At 39.8% G+C, this 14,777-nt stretch overlaps 1 protein-coding gene across 3 annotated transcripts in view; it reads right to left on the bottom strand.

Annotated features, from left to right (window-relative positions):
- The window catches only part of ift80 (intraflagellar transport 80 homolog (Chlamydomonas)), a 37,896-nt gene extending 23,253 nt beyond the window's left edge, over positions 1–14,643 (bottom strand). Inside the window, exons 1-8 of one of the 3 annotated variants that reach the window (XM_087173716.1) lie at positions 14,480–14,643; positions 14,107–14,170; positions 13,567–13,785; positions 11,171–11,281; positions 10,950–11,018; positions 8,098–8,207; positions 5,834–5,923; positions 5,612–5,749 (exon numbers count right to left, since the gene is read on the bottom strand). In XM_087173716.1, coding sequence (XP_087029842.1) covers positions 5,612–5,749; positions 5,834–5,923; positions 8,098–8,207; positions 10,950–11,018; positions 11,171–11,281; positions 13,567–13,785; positions 14,107–14,146 — 777 coding nt within the window. In that variant the 5' untranslated portion in view covers positions 14,147–14,170; positions 14,480–14,643. Of the gene's footprint in view, positions 1–5,611; positions 5,750–5,833; positions 5,924–8,097; positions 8,208–10,949; positions 11,019–11,170; positions 11,282–13,566; positions 13,786–14,106; positions 14,171–14,281 lie in introns of all 3 variants that reach the window. The other 2 variants (XM_087173715.1, XM_087173714.1) reach the window with 2 other exon arrangements.
- Positions 14,644–14,777: the final 134 nt, after the last annotated feature.

Below are 14,777 nucleotides of genomic sequence, written 5' to 3' on the forward strand. Positions count from 1 at the left end.
TTTTTTTTTTTTCAAACACTCAGTCAACATCTTACCTGATGTGCACATGCCCTATCTTTGTCAGACTTATGCTAATAATTTAACTTTGACTTACTTTTCATCTACTCTCGTGTGTAACTCCCCCTCTTTTGTTTTTCCACCCTCTATCCTCTATGTGTGTGTGTGTCTGTCTCTCATACTTGTGCTGCCTTTCTCTTCATTTGCAGTGACATTTTTCTCCATCTGAACTACAGTGTACTAAACGTCCCATTCTCATGTGATGAAAACAGATAAAGGCTTGCAGTCTAATAAATCTACAGTGGTTTCTTTTGCCTTTTCATGCTCCACTAACAGTGGTTCACGATCAGGACCAGAACTCTGGGCCGTTTTATTCTCTTCCAGCAGCTGCAATTTCCAGATGTTGGCCGGCCAATGGTTGGCAGCAAACTGCCAGCACAGGCTCAGGTATATGCTCTACAATGATAAAAGGGGAAAAACTGATAGAAGGACTCATTGAGAAGATGGGGAAGCCTGAAGTCTTAGGGAGAAGGTGGTATGTCCTAGAGGATGAGTCTATGGCTAAGAAAATAATTTTAAAAAAAGGACACATGAAGACAGGCAGTCTAACAGACAATCAAAAGCAATAGACTCTCTGAGAGAGAATAATGGTTGGCAGCTATAAGGATGGCAGACAAAGATCCTATAGAAAATGAGGCTACACATTAAAGAGGGAGGAGAAAGAAACAGAGAGCAACAGGAGCGGTGGTGATTCCAGTTGGATATGGACCTATTCCCAGAGTGGCAATGCTGAGTAAGGCTCACATAGACCCTAAGGGGACCCCCTGGACTCACCCAGAAAAAAGGGAGGTAAAGAGGGCCCCGGGGAAGGCTGGAGGGAAGGGGAGCCAAGAGGGAAAGCACTGATAAGCACGAGGTAGTCCAACACACCCTGACACAAGGAGGGAGGAGTGAGGCAATAGCAGCAAAAGCAGGAAAGATACAGAGGGATTTACACTGGTCCTCAAAATGGGAGAATTCCCTTTTCAGAAAAAGAAGCCATGGTTGTATCCCATACACAAAGTGGCAATTACGAAGAAAATGACCAATATACTGGCACAAAGTAATCAGGGTGGATGGACAGATAAGAGAAGAAGCAGTTTGTTTCGAAAGACATTGCAGCTGGCAGAAAATCACAGCTAGAGATAATAAATCATTGATTGTGACGATTGAGGGCCAGTTGGCCACTGTATGAAATAACACACAGTATCCACAAGTAGATACCAGTGGTTTTACACTTTTACAAACCCTACTCTTGAAAACAATGCTGCCATTATGAGTGATACATTTGATGGATGATTTATGACTACTCATCTCCCAAAACTTTGTGAGGGTAGCAGCTGTTTTCATACTGTGGAAGGAAAACTGCAAGGATGTCTGTAAGAAGTAGGGCTCAGCCTGGAGCTACCATCAAAACCATCTGATGATCCTAACTAAATTGCCTGTGGTTAAGTATAACCTACAAATGGAGGGGTAGAAAGAAGAGCGGCAGACAGAGGGGAACAGAGGAGAGGTATACTGACTTTTCAGTAGAAGCGTGACAAGAATCTGGATCGTACCAAGGTTAAGCTCAGCCACATCTTCAGTGAGACCTCATTTAAAGCAGACCAAGAGAGAGAGGGGAGTAGTAATCGCTTAGTTCAATGAGGCCCGGCTCTGAGACCACGTTTAGATCGACACTAGCCCTGCATGAAAAAATGCAGGCTGCTCATTCATTTGAATGAGGCCAGTCTCGCAAATTCAGGGCCATCAAGCAAAAAAGCTGCACCCGGCTCAACTTTTGCCACAATGCAATGTGACGTCCTCTGGCAGGGCACTGTGGTGGCCTGCGTTGTTTTAATGCAGAGCTGTTTTCAGTCTGAATGCCCGCTAAGTCCCGAATGAGCATCAAACCAAGCGTGGTGGAAGAGTGGTGAAATAATTATGAAATCTGTCCTCGAAGCTGTGTTAAAGCCTTCTTGATTACAAGATTGTGCTCCCCTTGTAGGAATTTCAGCAAAACAGTGAACAGTAACATTTCTGAAACACTAAAAATCCCCAGAACTTGAGTAAAGTTAATAAACAACATGATTTTTCATTCAACCCATCAAAGTTCTAAAAAAGGAAAAAATGAATATTGCACAGGAATTAGAAAAGCAAAACCAAGCAGCTACTCATGTATGTGAGCATGGGTTTGCAGTGCAGAGAGAAAAAACAAGTGCAGGGAAGAGAAGGGGGAGGAAAGGGGGGGGAAGGGGCGGAGAGAAAGAAGCGAGAGGGTGCTCGCCTGGCACAATGAGTCCTACTTGTTAGCCAGTGACAGTGTCAGGGATCGTGACAGGGTCCAGACGCTAGACACCAGCTGCAGCGCCTCGTAAATAGACTGCTGTCTCGCAGGCACATTTGCACGGCAATGGTTGCACACACACGCACACATACAGACACACACACAGACACACACACACACACAGGCATGTGGGCACATGCATATACTATGGCAGGCAAACAGACAGACACTGACTTATTGTCTCTCCCAAATCTTGTAAAAGGGACAGTGAACCTCTTTGTGTCTTGTGCCCTGTTAAAGCTCCTGTAAAAAAGTACTTCATGCACATGAATTCCAAATTCAACAAAATCACCACCAAAATAATTAAGTATGTATTAATAATGCAATAGGGTATTTAATAATAACTAAATGTTGAGGTTTAACAAACTGTATTAAGTCTTAGGTGACTTGCTGGAACTACAAGACTAATCTTTCCCAGTACTTTTGCCTTGATATAAACTTTGTGTGTGTATCTGTTTCTGTGTGTGAGTGTGCATTCCCCCTCCCTCCACAGCGATAATGAGGGGGGGTAACAGACTACATCTTCCCTGTGGTGCGTGGAGGGAGAAAAAGTGGAGGACAAAAAGGAAAAGACTATGAGAGAGTTGAGAGTTTTGGGCGAGAGGGGATCTGAGCTGGACGGGAGGTGAAGGGGTTAAATGCGCGGGACTGATCCTGCTGAGCCAGCAGCAATACGTTAAAGTGCAAGGTTTCATTGTAGCAGATACAGAATGAAACTCCTTCCCATTAGTCACGCTAGTAACTGAAAAGACTCTTCGCACTGCTTAACCCTTACTGCACCGCAAACAAACCACAACAACAACACAGGTAAAGCCCTTGTAATTGGTTAATGGCTTCTGTGTTTGCATGTAAACTCACATGTACGATGAGATTACAGCAAGTGTAGTACAGTGACCAAGTGTGCATATGTTCACAAATTGAACTTTACCTAACTTGATGTATGAGAGGAGTGTATGTCTGAATTCACACATAGAAAACGAGTCAGATGGAGTGACCTTTGAGGGAGATTTTCTTTTTCTAAACTCTTTTTCTTTTTTTCTGCTCCCTCCCCCTCCCCCTCCTCTCTTCTTAAGCAAGCCTCCCACGCCATGCTACAGTACACACTGTCTCTGAGGGGCTTAGGGAGGAGAAGGCAAGCATACCCTTCCTCCAGTTAGAGCGGGACAGAACCATAATCATCATAATTATCATCATCATCACACTGCCTTAACCAAGACACACCACAGCAAAGCAAGTGGTGCAGTGACGAAACAATAGAACAAACTAACCACGTAAACAAACCCATAATGGGAGGACGTAAGGTGAATCGGGTCATAACAAAAAGTAAAGGAACAAGCTGTATTAAGTTCTGTCTGTCATAGTTTTAATAGCACAATAATTTTTATTTTTGTTGACACAGAGAAAATGGATACAAGCTGGCTTCATCCAAATGATTTCATCAGCTCACGGCTATATTCTAGCAATTTCCCCCAAAACTACTGAAATCCCTGGTTCAGAAAACCAAAAGCAAAGGTAAAGGATAAAGGATTTCCCTAGTGTCCCTTCGAACGTTCATAAACTACAAATGACATTAATGTAACCTCTGCAAAAAACATACAAACACACACCTTACCCTCTGGTGAAGACATATGTGTTGGCTCAGACCTTTCTCCAGCCCACTTGTCTTAGTGCTCCAGAAAAAAAAGCCATTTGATCCTAATTAAATCAAAATGGAGCATGAAATGCCTGGTGATCAGCACAGAAAAAACCCAGCCCTGGCTGTTTGTTTTCATTACAACAGGTCTGATACAGCAATACACTGACATCTCCACGTAAACTCAAAGAAGCCCTAAACGTCCCGTGAGGGCAGAGCGGGGAACTAGAAATATTGTTCCTGGCCAAACTTTCAGCAATAATAAAACAACAATTACCATTCATCATTCTCTCATTTCCCCTCTCATTACAACTCCAGTTACCATCAGCACCAGGTAATAAGAACTCATGGCATCCAGCCTAATGTGGTTTACAGAGATGAACAATGTATAGAAAACATAAGGCCTGTAGTGAGCAATAAACCATATAAACCATAATGCACTGGAAAAGCTGACAGTGTACCACAGATATTGTGGGAAAGGACTTGACTGACCACAAAGCATGAATGTTATATTGGTATATGAGAATAAACAAATAAAATACACTAAACAGAAGCTTACAATATGTGGAAAGTACAAGCTCTACAATTGCATAGTTTCTGCAAAAGTTGTCAGCAACAGCTGTTTACAAGGTTAGGGAGTGCTGAGGTCAGAAATACACTGTTACTAAATCTAGTCTGAAGTTGGTTCACCTCATTAAGTGCTCAAAAACCAATTACGATAAGGGATTTGTTTAGGTTCAAAGTACATGCATAATTTTGTATTGTGCAGGACTGTGTCATCTAGTATGCTAAGTATGACCATATTCGTATAGTATGCCAAGTATGATCATATTCGCTTTTTATCTAAGGTAAGGTATAACCACAAAGACATTTTTTGTGTGAGGCTTTAAGAATTACCTCCAACATTGAGTAGACCTGTATTGGCATTATTTTATCATCTCACAACTAGAACTTTAACTAGAGAGGCGACACTTACCACTGAAATTACATGGTGCAACCTTTGATAGAAGGAAAACATACTATACAATGGCACACTATAGTGATTGCTATCTTTGCTTTAACACTCCTTGGTCATGTGTGAATGGGGGATTAGACTGAGGAAGGCTAATTGCATTTTTAATGCAACAGCACTTGAGCACTTGTACTGGTAGTGAATTGACTTCCTGGTTGAAAATGCCAAGCAATATTGGTGTTTGATTTATCTGATCATCAGCTGATGTGGCACACGACTTGTACATCTTGCTTGCACTAAAGCAAAGTTATATTATACACGAATCAACAATGTGTTAAATTAATTACTCGAGTCTGAGAGGTGCCAGATATTTAAAATCTCAGCAACTGAACAACATTTCAATCGTTTTATCACCCAGTTAAGCTGCTATAACATCTTTCGGTTTTTCTTCTCCAGCTATTTGTTCTTTTTTTTCTTTTCGCAAAACTTGTGGTTAGTAGTAACGTCCACTTATACAATAGGAACACTTTTGACTTCCTACTGCTGCTAAATGCTGACATCCCACATAGTAATAGAATAACTTTACATTCTACTGAGAGTGTCACCGTGGGATAGAACAACTCAAAAATAAGATATTGCTGTAGAGTAAAAAGGTTTTTCTTACTCCAGTCTTGTCGCAGAGCCGCAGGGTGTTGAAAGAGCCCACGGCAAACACCTCTCCATCCGGAGCCCAGGATAAAGAGGTGACCGGGTAGTCATGAGATGATGAGGAGTAAAGCAGACGGCCAAAGCTGTCCCAAACCTGTTGAAGGAGAACATGTTGTGAAAGGTAGAAAAACAACAACACACCCCGAGACATCTTAAGGTATATTCAAACACCGCTCACCTTATATTTACAGTCTTCTCCACCTGACAGTATGAGGTCATTGACTGAATTCCAGTCCACCTTCAGAACAACCCCATCATGAGCCTTCCACTAGAGAGAGACAAAGTGAGAGACTGAGACAGCTTCATGTCAACACAACATAATGATGCTATCCATAAATACAGTTACTTCTCCCTTTTGTTGAAGTGAAGAGGGTGAGATCTCTCATAAATACCCCCACTTCCAAAAGAGAGAGCAAAAATAAAATGGGTAAGATAAGCTCGAGAAGGAGTGGCATTTTTCTTGGTCTTGCACACAGTTGTAAGTTTATGAATTGTTTCAAATCTGCCTCATTGAGAGTTTACTCTCTCCATGATGTGTTACGGTGTAACAAAAAGCAGAGAGCCTGTCACCAGCCTTATCATACTGTGTTCCTATCTTGTTCCTGCTCTCACTACATGCCTACACTCTATTTTCTATTTTTTGTACACTACTTGCTCACTCCATGCACCCAAGGGAAACACATATAAATACACACACGTGTTGTATGTATCTGTGTCTGTATACAGGATTCCAGATGTTAATGTAGGGGGCCTTTACCTGTAGTCGTTTGTCACACCCCTTTCATATCAGTTACCCATGCCAGGCAATGTCCACTCCATGTTTATCTCTGGCTGCCTGACACACATTTACCCATTCAGATTGACCCCCTCCAGGTTTTACTTGAATCACTCAATGTGTTGTTCTCTAAGTGGTTTTAGGGAGGGTGGATGAGGTTGGATGTATGTTTGGGAGTGTTTGCTTGTGCCTGCAAATGAATACATGGTAACAGCTGATAGAGAAAAAATGACTGAGAATGCGCACATTAAACCCACCACTGTTTATCTAAGGTCCCAGGTGCTATTCTGCTTCAAAAAGAGTAATAAACACATGTATACATGAACAAGAAAAATCACTAGTGTGCAAGGTCCTCAGTGCTGCACCCTTCCTTAACACTGAAGCACTCAAAGACATCTAGATCGACTGCACTTTTATTCTATTACCTTTATATTGCAATGCAAATAAAAAGATCTAAAGTTTAATTTGCGAAGACCTCAAAAGAGTTAAAAGGCCTGGTGATGTCAGGTCACTGGACAGATCAAATAATAAACAAAATATACACACTGAATAAAAACTATGACACAAAGATATCGACAACAGAAAAGAAATGGTTAAATACCACTTAAAACTCTAAGGCAAACTGTAGGGCTACTGTGTTACATTTCTATAAGGACTTGGTGTGTCCACAGTTCTCCAAGTAATAAGCAATATTATGTATGGCACTGTATAAAGATAAACTCATTTCTTATAACTTACTAACTTAAAGCTAAATTACAACTTCTGCATAACAAACAGTGTACTGTATAGTGAGGTGAAGTCAGTTTGATGTCACATATGGAACCATCGACCTAAACGTCAGCCTTTGTTGTTTCACAGGTCTAACCAATGTTAGTAGTCACAGGATACGGTATATCACCTCCTTTAATACATTACTGGTCATGTGATCGTTTGCATCAAAATAAGTAAATACATGAATGTAAAAAGACAACATGAGTCACACACAGAACCCATCGTTTTTGGTCATATAAAGCTTAATTGAAACACAGAAAAAGTCAGCAGGAAATACATTTATATTAGAGCCGCTTCCTGCTTATTGACCTACAAGTCCCATGTTCTACACGTCACTGATGTTGGTTTTGGAGTTAGAGTCACATTGCCTGAACACTTGCATGGCGCATTTATTTAAAAAATTTTATGAAATGAGAAATGCTCTCATTGAAAGAGGGGTACTCCATTTGCCTCAGTTTGTCATAATAATTTGGTGAAGTAATTAATTCACCAAAAAAAAGAAATTCTCAGTGTTGCTTCTGAATGATTGGGTCATATGAGATATGAGAAGCTATTGAAATATTTTTTCATTTAAATAATCAATTTAAAAGTTAAGGATATCATGATGACATACAAAGTATAATCAACAAAGCCAATTTAGTAAAGGTCATTGGCATTAATTAGGAGCTAGTAGGTCACATGACCAAGAGGTGGTTGTGAAAATATCCCATTATCCCATCTGATTTTTCCTCTAACTATTTATTCACCATGAAATAAGGTACCCCCATGTAATCCAGGTTTGATGCCTTTTAAGCCAATTACTAGAATTTGTGAGTCACTAACAGAGTTAGTTAAAAGGTAATGTTTCAAGCAATGTAGATTTTTACTTCTTACAAGTACACATAAAATTAATGTACCTGTATGACTTTTGCGCTGGGTTGCAGAGGCTTGATGACTAGCTGTCTTCCTGATGTGTAGAGGATTCTGTCTGAGTCTGGACCCCAAGCCACAGAATACACAGAAGACCCTACAATATATGTAGAAAAACAGTTAGACATTAGATGTCAACCTTGTATTAATAACAAGTCAAGAGCAATGGATTGGGCCTCAGCACATAAGGATTTCGACTCTTAATTGATAATATTGACTCTTAATGTAATATTTGAAAGACACAAAGATCATTTGCATGTTAATTTATCCCTCTCTCTTTCACAAACTAGGAGTTGTATGAACAGTAGCTCCAAGACACAGCAGTGCTAATTCCTCCTCTCTAAATGTATCATATTCCTTTAGAGATCTAACCTCATTCAACCTATGGAACAGCATTTAGTTTGTAGGCACATCAGCTGAGAAAACTTGCTTAACCTCTCCAGTATAAGCACAAGTATGTGTGTACACTTATGTGCACGTGTGAGGGAAGATGTGTGTGTATGAGTTGGGTTGTGGCTACGCATGTGAAGGGGGTGGGGGGGTGGGGGGGGGGGGGGGTGACATTTAACCTCACTACAGGTGCATGTGGTTTCTCACAAATGCCAACTGGTCACATGACCTAAATCTGACAAGAGCGATGAGAGGGGTTGAGACAGCTTCCTCTCTCTTGCTCACTGACTTCCAACCGGTTCCTAGAGCTCTCTCACTCTCTTAAAAATGGGTCATAGCACCCAATAAGAGCAACCCACTCCTGCACTGCATGTGTTTGTGTGTATGGAGTTGAAGGCTCTGTAGAGAAGCAACACCTGCAGTGATTTTAGTGCCATGTGGAGGATGGTGAGTAGCTGAGGCAATGCTACTATAACCAGGTGTTATATAAATCTGTAAGTCTTGTTGAGCAGCCCACCACCCAGCAGCTCATTCTCCAAACAGCCAGCTAAGGAAAAATGTTTCTACATACTGGGGCTGAATTGCTGTTCCCTGCCAGGTTTTCCACAGCACCCGTCATTCAGCAGGAGTGTGCCATCCATTTCCCCAGAAGCCAACTTTCACCCACCCCCCCATCTTTTTTCTGTCCCACAACTGAGAAGAAACATTTAATAAGTCAAACAGCACAATGAATCAATTAATAAGTAAGCCATATGTAATGAGATTGCTGGATAGAGAAATGTATCATTAGGAGTCTTTTTTATGGCTTTTAATAAAACTCCACTCCTATAAAGCTTTGAAACTTTATGGCACTTTTAATAAAAAAAACAGAACTGGAAGACCGACTCTGCTTTTGGTTGTACTGAGCACAATTACATTCTAATAGGCCTAACATATACACACACCACACACATGTTCACACAATCACACAGCCAAGGTGAGAAAAAAATATTTCCTCCTTCATTGTCATTTTAAATGATCTGGCTTGAGTAAAAAGGCAGCTTCAACACAAAAATAAATCTTGCAGATCATTCTGCGAGTGTGTCAACGCAGGAACACTCATACATGTGAGGTACATCCTCATAAATGGAAAAAAAGTCACACACAAACACTCACACTTTTAAAATGTATGCATAATATTAATTCAAAACGTGTAAGCTGCAATTTGTTTTGTGATCTGGGACCATGTGTAAGAGCAGACATACGAGGCCCATCTACAGGAACAGTTATTTTGAGTCCAGCGTCAGACACAAGCCAGAAGAGGAGGTGAGGTTGTGTGTCATAGCACTAGGAGTAGAAGAAGGCTTCCCTGATTCACATGAATGAAAATTAAGTTTCATCAGGTCTCTGCTTCGTGCTCTTGTTCTCTCTGTCTCAAGAGGTACTTTTTGAGCCAGAAGGTCCAAAAGCAATCAGTAATCTGTGTGTGTGTGTGTGTGTGTGTGTGTGTGTGTGTGTGTTTGACAGATACAGACAGACACATGGCTCCTGCTGCAGGCAGCCAGCTGCTATAGTTACGATCTGCTAATCAGTCTAAAAATCAGATTGGCTCTTTCTCACACTTCTGTTCAAGTAATGTGAATCAAGAGGGACATGGTATATGGCCACTTTGCTCTAAGCCTTATTTTGTACATGTTTGCACTTAATGAGGGTTCAGGTTATTACCACTGTTTGTCTTCATATTTACAATTGATTATAAGATACTTCATCATGCTGGATCAACTAATAACTTAGACAACAACAGATGAGACAGTGAACAGTGTATCAACTTTGATGTTTAGCTTTGTACATACAAAAGAGTTTGAATGTAAAAATATTAACTTCCCGTAGAATTTTTTTTAATTTTCCATATTGTGGCTTGAAGTTGATACCTATAATAATGTGTTGTTTAAATTTTAAATGGTTGAAGGTTTACTATGTACTAGTTGTCTGTCATTTACACTCTGCAGTTACCGAGCTACCTGCTAACTCCCAACATGTGGGAAAATGTTGATTTGCAATCCAAGAGACACAGGCTACATCTGTTCTTTCAGGAGGTAAAATGGTCACCAACTAAACGTTCATATCTATTATCACAGCTGCTGCAGTTTGGAATCTGCAGTCTTTCAAATTGCTATTTTTCAATATAATAACTATACATTTTGTTGCCCTGCTTTTACCATTCTGTCAATGAAGTATTGCAAACAAATGGTAATCAGTAGCCGTTATTGTTACAATCACAGAGTGCAGAGGATGCATGCATAACAAATACACATGCTCTGCTTTGCTCATTAAGTTTTGGTTCAGTAATCATATATAACATTTTTGGTTGAGTCATCATTTACAATCACTAATAGCAGTTTCACACATGCATTTGATACATATATGTAGCTCAAGTCAAGTGAGGTAAAGCAAAGGTCTTTAGTCTCACCTTGGCTGGCTAGTGTTGAGCGCAGCATACCACTTTTTGACCAGATCTTGATCTGCCCATCTTCTCCAGCTAGACAATAAGAGTAACAGTTGAAAAGGACGTCAAGTATATGAAGATTTAAACTGAATTCAAAAACTTGTCATTTTAATTAAGATTTTGATAGCAGGCTATTTAACTGAGTATTTGTTAAGTGGCAATGTATATGTATTAGACTGTCATACCTGTGATAAGAGCAGTCCCATCATAGTTCCATCTTCCAGCCAAAACAGCTCCTTTATGTGCTTCAACACTCTTCTCAATGCGTCCTATCTTGGAGACCAGGTGGAACTTTCCTGTACAGAGATAAAAAAGAGACTGAATGGGAATTCCACACTGTGGGCCTGGGTTGATGTGAGTGTTTCAAGTCCGTAATTCAGGAACAGTAGTGTCTACTCTGATTCACATCTTATATAGAGAACAAGTATTTCAGGTTGCTGCATGAGGCAAATGGGCCGAACCAGTTTTTATGGCTAATCCAAAACACAAGAGAAGAGAGAGAGAGAAACTTTATAATCCAGCACTATAAATAAACATATAATAACTATCAATCCCCCAACACACAATTAGGAACAAAGCCATATTTTCTACTCCCAGCTAAATTACAAACTTGTAGCTTAAAGTGGATGAGTGAAACTAAAGGGTTTCTGTTGGTTAAATTAGGGCAATTTTCTATTTGCTAGACACAAAGTGTGATCAGGCATGGAGACAGTTATTGAAGACGTTAGCCTAACATATACTTTGTGGCGGTGTGTATTAAAAAATTCTGAATGTTCTATGTAATTTCTGGTGGCCTAAAACTGCAAATCAGCATGCTGCTGCTGCTCTTTCCCATTTCTAAATTTGGACATCCCAACAAAAGTGGATGTTACTGGTCCAGCAGGTAGTGAGCATAACAAGCATATACAGCTGTATTGAAGTACTCTAAAAAATTAAAAATCTGTTTTCTATTTCTATTACATGTGCGCTCACATCAACAGTCCTCATCTGTGTACCCAAACATTGTGAGTGCAATGCTTTTGTGTTCTGATTTGTCTGAGTGCTTGCTATCTGGCAGGTGTTTTTTATGATCTCTTATAATGATAACATATTATCCCTTTGTTATTTTACTTCTATTTATATATTGTTTGTTGAGGAATTCCTGATGATAGATCTGTGTGAAATTTATTTTGACACCACATTGTAATTACACAGGGTAAGAGAGAATGAGACTGACAGACTGCTGTTCCAGACAGAAGGTCCTGCAATATTCTTCATGCTTAATTTGGTCCTCTTTGGGTGACGTCTACTTCCATTCCACACAATATCCTTTTTGGTAAGAGTGACAAATGATGCATCTAATCTATGCAATTATGCCTCTTAGACATGGGGAAATATTAGACAACCCCAAATAAAGAAGTACACTTGTTAGAGTTTTTAGTTTTTAAAGCAGAAAACATCAGCTCTAGCAGCAACTATAAAATATTACAAAAAACAAATTTTCACACAGTGTTGATAACTGGAAAGAGGTCAAACTATTTATGCACTTTACACAAAAAACAAATTGAATATACCGGCAAGGGAAAGGAGGTCTGACTAATCAAATAAAGTTAGGAAAAGCCACAATGTTAATATAGAGTCCTCCCACCCAATAAAACCCTGGGTGTTGGACTGTTTTCTTGTCATGTTTTTCCTTTCAATAAAAAATCAAAAACTAATTTCAAGCTATAACTAGAGCAATACTGATATTTTTACTGTATCAAGTCAAGAAGGAGAGGAAAGTTGCAAAAGTGAAATGTAACAGAGTTCTCACTACTCTCTGGTTTGCCAGAGAAAATTGCTGCTTCAGTTTGTGGGTGTGTTTATGTAACCCTACACTGCCATTAGTGTTGTGACCACACATTGCTTGCCATAACAGTACATCCATATTCTATGTGTTTATATCTAATATAGGCTGAAGAAGAGACATACCAAGGCCATATAGATACACATCACACACACAGACTGCTTCGCCAGGTTTAGAAGTACAAAGACAAAAAACAAAAATCAACTTTTGGTGATTTGATCATTGAACGTCTGCTGAACAATAGAGCAGAGGGGGACTGACTCTTTACTATGATACTAAAATCATTTGTCAAGTGAAATTGTGAAAAATGAACACGCTTCTTTCAAAAATAATTAATTCTATTTCGAGCGGGATCAGTTTTACTACACAGGTATGAAACTGGTGGGGATGATTATGAACTATGAAGAATAAAACCTGAGTGTTGCCTGATTCTTATTATGGCTAAACAAGAGACTGTAATCCTTCTCAGTACACAAACCAGATTGAGGAAATAACAATGATCAGAGGCAGACCAGAAAGTATCAATAATTCTGTTACCAGTTATTGTGTTTAGTTGGTTCAGTTATTATATGACAATTACTATTTCACATCAACACAATATTGTTTAGCTAATTTTATTTCCCTGTATAGGTATGACTAGTCATGTGGCTGTTCACTGAATGAATAACTTGTGAAATAAAAGGTGAACTATTGATTCTATGGGAGGTCTCAAAGACAAAGCCCTGCAATCCACTATGCAGGAATGAAGGGACTTACCATCAGTGCTGGTAAGGACAAAGATCTCAGCCTGAGTCTGTTTCTTGCCAACAAGAGTTTTGGGGAACCAGTGTAGGTCAATGGGGAAAATGTCCTCTGGCAATTTGACAATCAGACTGGTCTCATTGGTCAGCAGGTTCCACTTGAGGATCTGGTGGTCCTCACTGCATGAGTACAGCTCATCTGCTGTGGTCCAGCCAACACAACTCACAAGTTCCTTATGTGATATGCTGTTAAGGAAGTGATCAAGGTGAGTTATTAGGGTGTGCGTTTTAATTGATAATATCAAATGCCATGGTAGTCTTTGTAATGAATGGGGTCTTCTGAAAAACAAATGAACAGATTCTAGAGATTTGGTGCAGATGAGGTGTCAAGCCAAGCAAAGGGAAGTACCCAATTACCACAAGAAACAAAACGTTGATGCTAACAATAATAATGATTTTGAACAAGTTTTAGAAGTTGTATTACATAATAATAAATATTTGAGCTGTACAGAAACACAAATATAAGGCTAGACTACTAACGACATCATAGCAAGGATATGTTTGGGTTCCTTTAGCAGCGATGTTTTCAATCTCATAGTGGATGTTTGCCCTGTTGATCCCTAAACGAACAAGAAATTATCAGTTAGTAACAGTAAAGCTCCTTATATCACACTAATGTCGAACCAACACATAAAGAAACAACATAGAGGACCAAAGTCATGAAACCGTACCCCGAAAATTAACCGAAACAGTTCTTGGCATGCTCCGGTAGCTGTAACGGCGAATGAAACAAGCGTCTGCAGTTGCTACGGTACCTGCCACTGTTGCTAACGTGAATCCTCAGATGTCCCCGAGTACTGCCTGTGACATGAATGCTAACGTGATCTGAGTTTTCTGGTTATAATTGACATCGCTCTGTCACTACTGACCTTACTGTGGGGCAGTCAGAAATGTATGCGTGTCGTATACTGCAGCAAAAGACGCATTAGTAGTTTACAGAGCAGAGCAAGCATATCTACCACTATTCAGCAATTGATCCCTGTTGTTATCAAGGCTAACTTTTGGTAGCCATTTAATCTAGGTCATAAGCAGCTTGAAAATTGAATTATCGCGAGATGTTGCAAGTCTCGCTTCTTAAGCAACTGATATTTCGAGTTATTCAAAGGTACAAACGGTAAATATGTAAAAGTATTTACTACGATTCATTAAACTCACAATACATTAACA

This window comes from Seriola lalandi, unplaced genomic scaffold (assembly GCF_002814215.2).
Source record: "Seriola lalandi dorsalis isolate HSWRI2012SDOR001 ecotype SW California unplaced genomic scaffold, Sedor1 jcf7180002054276, whole genome shotgun sequence".
Classification (NCBI taxonomy): domain Eukaryota; kingdom Metazoa; phylum Chordata; class Actinopteri; order Carangiformes; family Carangidae; genus Seriola; species Seriola lalandi.